The sequence below is a fragment of the Medicago truncatula genome, chromosome 2 (genome assembly GCF_003473485.1).
Source record: "Medicago truncatula cultivar Jemalong A17 chromosome 2, MtrunA17r5.0-ANR, whole genome shotgun sequence".
Taxonomy (NCBI): Eukaryota; Viridiplantae; Streptophyta; class Magnoliopsida; order Fabales; family Fabaceae; genus Medicago; species Medicago truncatula.
Window position 1 is genome coordinate 2893544 of NC_053043.1, and position 9541 is coordinate 2903084.

Sequence of the window (9541 nt, forward strand, 5' to 3'; positions counted from 1 at the left end):
ATAATTCTCTTTTATGGTATGTTTAATCAGTGTCCCGGAGGCACCGGTTAGCAGGACCATAATTAAATTATTAAATTATAATCAACCACATGAAGTTGTCCACGTGTAGTCAACGAGCATTCGTGTAAACAAATTTGGTAGACTGTTTTGGCATATGCTAATGTTTGTGATGAGCTGTTCAATAGATGCAACAAACTTTGAAAAATAAATTATCCTTATATATGAGAGCACATTTTCTTAACATTATTTCAAGATACGAGATCTGGTGCTTGCGCAAATAGAAAGCAAGGGTTACTATTTTAAGGTAATCTGACACGATTTTAAATTCCACTCGTCGTCTATTGTTACTTCTATTGGTAAGCACTACATTCCAACAATAATTGAATATTTTGTTTGTGTCCTACTGTATAAATTTATTATAGTAACATATAAAATTATCAAAGTTGAGACGGTGTTTAATTGTTATAAAGAACAAACGTTGATCCAATCAATAATTTTAACGTCGTTAACATTGTAGATTTGAAAATGTAAGTATTCTAAAAACATTAATATAGTCATATTTGTTGGCATATGTACTTTGTCGTTTTATACTATTATATATTTTACCTTGCTTTCCTATTTAATGGGAAGATAGAGATTACAATGAGGTAAATCTATAAAATAATTAGAAAAACAGTAATTGTTCAATAAAGAAAAAAGAGTTTGTCAAATGAAAGGAAAATGCAGACAAATAGTAATGTTTATTGAGTGTAACATTGACACATTAGTGCCTAAAAAAACATTGACACATTTGAAAAACAGTATTGAATGTATTTATATATATATAGTGTCACCGAAAGATGCATTAAGAAACTAATTTTAATGTCTGGCAAATAGGAGTATTGAGGATAAATTAAGATCTACTACTACTATTTACGAAGACACATGTTAATTGTTTGATTTGATGCATGAGAAGATAACCTACTAGTAGTAAGTAGTAAACATTATAGTAACATCTACAAGTCAAACTTAACGTAAGAAAATGACAGGAAAATTTTGTTGATCAAAATTTACGGGAAGTCGATACGTATATCTTATAGCTGGCCACGATCTAATGAACAATTAAAGACACATAACTTTGACTCAAGTATGAGTTTGCATTGGCCAAAACCGATTACTCATGACCCTAGTCCTGAAACTAAACCAATGCCCTCTAAACATGGATTTGATTAATTTAAACTGCAAAAATTAATCAATTGATATATGAAAAATTCATTTAAGGGGGTTGACACCTTTCAATATCCTAAGTTTTTTCATACATACAAGTTGAAGAACAAACTTTAAACCAAATGATTAAGAGATTTAAGTATCTATAACCTATTTCACACCATGATTGTAAAGTGGATTCATTTTAAAGTATAAAGTTATCATTATCATTGGTTAAAAAATAAAGAGTCGATATTTTCTTACATACCAACCAGAGATCAAACTCTTAACCAAATGGTTACGAGACCCAAGTATTTATAACTTGTGTCACACCATATCGGTTAAATGGGTTCATTTTAAAGTTGAAAGTTATCGCTATCAATTATTGATTAACAAATAAAAAGTTACTAGTATTATATGCACCTACATATCAAATCATAAATATATTCAAATATTAATATTTGATTTCTTCACTTTACTCTCTACACATTTTAAAGGAGTCAAATCCTTTAAAATCACTAGAAAAATAGTGGAAACGAATTATATACTGTACCATGTGCTGTCTTAAATGTGACAGATTAGAAATAAACTATCAAACAATACAGTAAGTTTCCAAAATAATGAATGAGTCCCAGCAACATCAAACTCTTGAAGTCTGAGAGATAATCTGTACAATCTGATCGTGTAAATTGCCATTGGTAACAAGGACGCCACCAGAGGGGAATATGATCCTCCGGCTAGGTTGATCTTCTGCAAGATCTATTTCAATCCCTTCCCAGTCAGTTACCTGATCAAATTAGACATTATCCAATGAAACAACTTTAAATTTAGAAGGAAAACAAACTGATGCAAAGTGATCATAAAAAGAAAGGAAATACACATCAATAAGGTAACCAAAAAGTATAGAAGTAAAAGGTTCCACCTGCAGTGCACAATCCATTAAATTACAATGGCACAATACCATTTATATTGAAGAACAAATAAAGGTCTGTTTAATTCAATAGACATCTTCGGAGTTGGAATTAACGCAAGTCCATAGTCACTGGAGTTAACTTGTGTTGTAAATAGGACCTTTGTATTGTATGGTCAATCATTGAAGCATGTCTGATATTTGTTAATAATAGTTTCTGTGTTCTTTTTTTATCAGCAAAAAGAAAGTGTCTTTTCTGGTTTGAGGTGGGGGAGTTAGATAGAGTTTACTAGCGATGTACAGTATAAATCAATGTAAGTGCATATTTAATAATTTCTTAAATAAAACACGATGTCTTGATGATGGGTTTAAACTTCAAACAGTTGCTGATAGTATTTGACACAAGTTAGCAGCGTAGTAATGTTCTGTTTGAGAAGAGACAAAATTGCTACCGCAACTATAACACTGCTTGCCTTGTCATGAAAATCAAGACGTAGGTTTACACACCAATATTTAACATGCCATCTTAGTAGTAGCAATGAATTTTGGACAGAACAGGCCAAACTCTGAATAATAGAATATTCAATCCACTGAAATAATAGGGATTTCGCTAAAAAAAAAAAAAATGATATAAGGTATGTAAAATGTATTGTTGTGTTGTGTTTAAGATACGATGCAAAAGACAAAAACATTACCCTTATTTATGTTAATGAGGTCCTAATTAACTAATGAAACAAATCAGGAGATACAAAAAACATAAAAACTAATCTGAAGAGATCATGTAAGATACCCAAACACATCTGACTGACACTATGAAATACTTTTCATGTAGAAAAACCCATACCTTTCCACCTGCCTCATGAACGCATATCATGCCAACAGCATGGTCCCAAGCCTGTGAGAGACCCAAATTAAAAGAAAAACAAATAAAGTACACCCATCCAATTAGAAAGTATAAATTGATAGCTACCTTGATAGTAGTCGTCTCTTTTGCACGTTGAATGAAAACAGATGCTCTACCTGATGCCACCATCAAATACTTGCATAAACTACATTGATCACCAAGAATGTTTGTGTCAAGAAAGAAGGAAATACAAGGAAGAATGATGAAAAACCTATAAAGCTAAAAATTACAGAATAATAATAATCACGCTGCAATAAATTAGTAATCAAAGCAACGGCTTGCTATTTCAACTACACTTTTAAGATACTAACGAAGACTTGTTTTCGGAGAGTTCACTGCACCTTTACATAAGAGACAAGCCTTGGTAAATGCAAGCAGTAAAAATAAAATGCACAACAACAGAAAGAGCAGAAACCGTTAGTGGGAGGTGCCTTATTTTGGTGGTGGCGTTGTGCAGTCACAAAAACAATGGTTGCTTTAAACAGTGTTATTATTCTCAATCTACTCATCAACTCCATTGAGTTACTTTGTTAAACAGTCATTTTTTCAACCATTGAGTTAATGCTTGGACACACACATGTTATAAATTTTAAATCACAAGTTCAAAATACAACAAAACAATCAAGGTTTGTTATACAAAACTGCAATTTTATAACTAAGAGTATAATACATAGTACAATTATGCTAAAAACAAGCCAAATGTGTGTCAAATTTGAACCCCTTTTCTTTAGCAAATAAACTTGAAAATTACCTTTTTATGTTACAACAACAACCAAGCCTTTTTCCACTAAGTGGGGTCGGGCTACAAGGATCAAATTACACCATAATGTTTAAAATTACCTTTTTATGTTATTTTAATTATTTGCTTGTCTTTTATCTTTGTGTACTTTAAGCATTTTTTGACCGAGTCAACCCAGCAATGTTAGTAGTTATTATGAAAAAAACTGGCTGAGTAAAACTGGTTCATGTTGGTTCCCAAACTTAGCTGGTTTGACATATATCACTGAGACTGGTTGCTAGGACAATTAGCCAGTCGAACCAACCAGATGGACTATGGAGTTAAAAAATTTAACTGATTTAAACATTGTCAGATAATATATCTTGTACCTTCCACAACATGCTGCCACAAGAACAATTTGGCTGCTCCCTACATCATTTGCATTGCTTGTTGCATTAAATATAGAAGATAATGGAAGTGATTCCCATGATTGACTATCTGGAATACAAAAGCGTGCTTTATGTACCATGTCAAACCTATCAACAACACATCTGGTCCACACACCAGCTGATTTGGGGTTGCTATTTAACTTTTTTGTCCATGTTCCATAGCCTTTATGAGCAATCATCATAATTCCTGATTCAGGAAGAGCTTCCTTGCCCTCTTCCATCTCAGCAGAGGGTTTTTTAGATAAGTCTTCTTGCCAATTGGGGCAGCCCATAACACCAATTGCAATCTCTCCTTCAACCACGAGAGCCAAACCCACCTATATTTTTAGGAAATCACTAAGAATATTAGTGTATATTGTCAGAATTGAATCTAATGTAATAGTAATGTTACAAGTTAGCTCAGATGGCAGCGGCTAATAAAGTTGCAAAGGTAGCAAGTATAAAAAAAAAACTTCTAATAACAACTCCACAGTTAGTTGTGTCAGTAACAGGAGAGTTAGTTAGAAGCAGCAGAATGTGTTACAAGTTATATATATATATAAAAAAAAAAAAAACTTTAGTGCTTAAAACCATTGTCAATAAGATTCAGTTTTAGATCCAGCCTGAAATGTCAGATTTCTAAAATTCTCTGTGAAATCTGTTATCAAAAAATAAAGATGAAGATGCTAATGACGAAGCCAGATATATAATGCACTACAAAGAAAACAACAATCATTGCAATCAGCAAGTATTCCATATCTTCTGGCAGACACACATACATTCCTTGTATTATACACATTCCTCGAGAGGAAAGGCATCATACCTTGTAAGCACTAATGCATTATCACACGCAAATGTTTACTCTACAAACTGCAATGGAGAGATCTTCTATATGAAAATAATTTAAGAAGTATCAATAGAAACTCGTTATAACTTACCACATATAACGCTTTGTTATCTTTCAGAAATCCACGTGTGCCATCAATTGGATCAAGCACCTGTGTTTAATCAATGGACTTAATAGAAGTTTGTGGGGAATAAAACAAACAGAAGTCAATACATGAATTATTGACATAAGCCTACAAAGTAAAAATGCACAAGGTCCTAATGGCTTATAGACATCAAATAGTAAAAATATACAGTTTTCACAAAAACATGGTATGTAACCACCATTCGCTGATTCGCTCATCTCTGATAGATGGTGGTGTCGAAGAGAAGTTGAGATTGTCAAATCAGATTTTCATTCTGAATGATTTGTGAGTATGCAATAGCAGTTACACATGAACTCAAGCTTGTCTTGCAGGCTACAAACAGGACTTAACAGAAAGTAAATCCTATCTAACTCTGAAAGCTGCGTAACAGAAACTGTCACATGGTCTATCTAAAGACTCCACATAAAGGCTACAGACACACACATACAATGTAACACTCTACCATTCCGTCGCGAACTCAGGGTCGTAAATGCAAGAACGTATATGGAAGTGATGTGTACATGAAGGTTTTGATGAAGGCAACATAAAGACAAACAATGATTCAACACATAGTAATGAAGACAACGTTCATGTAAAATCTTGAAGTCAAGAAGCCATAGAACTTGAAGATGAAGACTTGAGTTGAAGGCTTGTAGGCTTAGCAGTTTTATTATCTTCTCTTAAGACATACTTAGGTTTTCTCAAGATTAATAGAATTTATAGAATTGAGAATTTAAGCCCAACATGCATCATCTAGCATACCACAGAATAGGCATACTTTTTTATTCATACATGATCATGCAAGTTAGCTTAATTACCATGTGAACATGGTTTCTCTAAACCTTTATGTCTTTAATTAATTTACCTATTTGACTGATTAATTAATGTCTATTTAGGATTCATATGTGTATGTCATAGAAATGCGTGTTTTTCTAATGGAAAATGTTGGAATTGTTAGTTTTTATGCTGAGGATTGGGATTGGACCCTTGACCTCTTTTATATCACTCCACTCCTTAACTCCACCACCCCAGACACCAAGTCATTCTTATATCCCCTTCATAGAAATCCATGTTAATAGAGTTTATTCATTGTTCTTGGTCAGATTACATCTAGAACTCATTAGTTCTCTAGCCAATAATGAAAGGATTTTCAAAAAAGGAAAAGATTTGCAAAAATAACCCAAAACCCCTATTCGCTCCCTATAGAGTTTATACCGTCGTTGAGACTATAAGGGCCAAAAAGGGTAACTGTGACTATTAACATACTGAGCCTGAGTTAGTTGTGAATACTGCAAAATTATAGTTCAGACAATGGCTTTGTCATGATATCTGCAATCTGATTTTAGACTTGTCTGTAAGACAAAAGTGGAAGTTCAGCACCATTTCTGAAACAATGATATTCAGCGCCATGTGTTTCGTCCATGAGTACAAAATGGGGCTGTGACAATCAAAGCGCAAAGCTACTAAACTGAGACTGTTGGGGGTTCCTAGGTGTTAACAGGGTAACACAGGAAGCAGTAGGAGGAGCATTGGGACTTACTGGCATATGTTGCGGATATGGCTGAAATGCAGATGTGAACCATGCATTAGTGACACCCTGCTGAGAAGACTATGGGCCTATAGTACTAGCTTTCTAATATCCCATAGTAATTAGTATATTCTAGAGATTCCACAGAAAGCCTACACATGCACACACATATAGTGTTATGCTCTACCAATCTCCAGGAATGAATGATGAACAAAAATTTCATACATCATAAAAAAGAAGCTAGCATTCAATTTTTTAAAAAGCTATAACGCATCACTTTATAGCATTTAATTTAATTGAACTGCTTAATATGCCCACCCAATATGTGGCCGGCTTTGATCCAAATACAAAAGCATCCTTGCCCCCTCTATCAATTGCTTTGAGTACATCATCTTGCGCCAATGTTTTCCAAGTGGAGCTAGCTTCAGCAGATACTGCATCAAGCACGGTACCCACTAAGTTTCTTGACCGCAAGAAAGCGGAATCCTCCTCGGCCACCAATGGGATAGAAGGGAACAACTTACTTAACTCTGTTTTGATAAGATAAAATATAAAACCAAACTTTTCAATCCCATGTAAATAATAACAGCTTCTGATAAATCATATTCCAGGCCATAAGCTAAACGTAATAACAGGTTAATTATTTAATATAACCGAAAACAGTACAAAGAAACGACATTGCAACATACTAGTATTTGCGCTTTTAGATGAATCACATTGACAAAAAGTTAATGAGTATTAATCCAACACCATCGGCATTTCCAAAGTTCTATTGGGTTTTTCTTACAAATCATGTTCATCACATTGTTGATATACCCCCAGCAACTTAGACAGAACCGCTTTTGACAATGTTAATTCAAATTCGCTATAACATATTGATTTCGTTGACACACATCAAACATATCAGAATTCACAAACAAGTTTAAGTTGTTTTTTTTTTTTTAAAACGAACAAGTCAAGCTATTTTATCTTTGAAATCATGTAAATACCTAAACTTATGAGAGCCTGAACACCAAAGTCTGCCACGGTCACTGGAGTCTGATCATTTTTTTCAAGAACCTTCCCATCAGTGGAGAATAAAGATGATTTCACCTACACAGCGAGGACAATACAAAATTTTAATCTTGTGCTGGAAAAAATAAACAATACAAAAACAACAAACAAGTCTTATCCCACTAAGTGAAGCTAGTTATATGGATCAAACGACACCATAATATTCTATCATATAACATTTCTTTATCCAACTCATTGATCTCTACATTTTTCTTAATAGTTTCTTTTATAGGTTCCTAAGTCTTCCGTTGTCTCTAGTGATTCGACTACCCTCTTTACTATGATAGGTGCTACCCCGACACTCTCTAATTTTTGTCATTTCTAATCTTATCTCGCAAGTCACATCCAATGAAACATCCTCATCTTCACAAAATCCAATTTTGATAGAACCCCTCTTCATAAAATCCAAATTGCATAACAAAATTGAGAACTCAAACAAAAATTGAGGAAATGGTAGCAATGAAGATTGATTATTACCTGAACGCATAAACGGCAAGCAGTGTGAACAACATCAATGGCAGCTTCAAGCTCTTTGTGATACTTTGCATTTTGCTGAGGAAATGGAAGGTTGGCCCTAAAGGAATGAATGAATGAAAAGTGGAATTAGTAGTGATGAGATTTCTGGTTTTTGATTTGAAGAAGAATGAATGGAGGAAAGAGAACCTTACGTTGAAGCGTCGGGTGTTGCAGCTACGGGTCCGAGTGCCGCCGCTGTCGAAAAATCGGACGGCGGAGAGATGAGAAGAACGGAGGATATCCATCGCCAATGCCATCGGAGCTTTGTGTCCGTTGAAGAAGAGAGTGTGCAGTTTATCTCTCTATCATTTTTATTTTTATTTTATTTACTTCATAAATCTCTCTATTTCATAAACATTTTTATTTTGTGTTAAATAAGTTTTTGTTTCCTTAAAAATAATTATATTTTAGTCTCTTACAAATAAACATGAATGTTTCATTTTTCAAACAAAGTTATTCTTTTGTCCTTTGAGAACATAATTTTGACATTTCATTGTCATTTCTTAAACATAATATGAAGATGCAAAGGTTGGTAATAAAGATGAATACAATTTGGACATATTTTAGAGATAAAAAGCCATAAAATTGATACTACATTGATATAAATTAGTCATTTGGGACAAGATACAAAACAAAATTCGTTTTATTTTTTAAGGATAAAAATTAAAATTCGTTATATTTTTAATAAAAAAACTTATCTCACCATTTATTTTTTGAATGAATGTCTTCTGAAATGCTAATTGTCAAATCAATGATAATAAAAAATAGTATTTTGAACTGAAATACAAGGCAAATAATACATCATAGGTTGATTAGTAATCAAGCAAATGTGCAATTTTTATTTATTCTTTGAAATTTCAAATGTGCAATTTTTTATAGTTAAGGAATTGCTAGATATTTCTACCTCATATTATGATTGAAGTGAAACATATTACTTTAGTACATTTGAAGTGAAACATATTATGATTGAAGCCAATGAATAATAATGTCACGCATATGTGTTCGCATTACATACTTAGAAGTGTGATGATAAAATATACTATGATATAGACCATATTTTTTGAGTAACTCTTATTTTTTGGTCCTCTCTCGACGCATTTTTCTCTTCGTTCTCTCTAAAACAACAAAACATACACCACCCTTAATCCAAACCATATATTTCACGATGTAACCTTGATTTTCTGGCGATGCGATCGGCCATAATGACCGCGTCACAATCGAACCCCAACTGGGGTAGCAATTTAGTCGGTGGCGTACAACTCGACCAAGGCGGCAACTGGTGGTTGTGTCTGGCGTCATAGTTTATGCTGCGGAAACCCATAATGATT

At 33.5% G+C, this 9541-nt stretch overlaps 1 protein-coding gene across 2 annotated transcripts; it reads right to left on the reverse strand.

The window, feature by feature from the left end:
• Positions 1-1615: 1615 nt before the first annotated feature.
• LOC25485918 (putative PAP-specific phosphatase, mitochondrial) lies at positions 1616-8542 on the reverse strand. 2 transcript variants are annotated; one of them, XM_024776092.2, is made up of 9 exons: positions 8361-8542; positions 8175-8271; positions 7634-7736; positions 6963-7078; positions 5084-5143; positions 4107-4483; positions 3066-3144; positions 2940-2990; positions 1616-1972 (listed from the first exon to the last, which is right to left on the reverse strand). In XM_024776092.2, exons 1-9 carry the CDS (start codon positions 8468-8470, stop codon positions 1826-1828), a joined length of 1140 nt encoding a protein of 379 aa, XP_024631860.1. In that variant the 5' UTR covers positions 8471-8542; the 3' UTR covers positions 1616-1825. The 2 variants fall into 2 exon arrangements, with proteins under 2 accessions (XP_024631860.1, XP_013462471.1); XM_013607017.3 differs by having other exon boundaries at positions 1624-1972; positions 6963-7174.
• Positions 8543-9541: the final 999 nt, after the last annotated feature.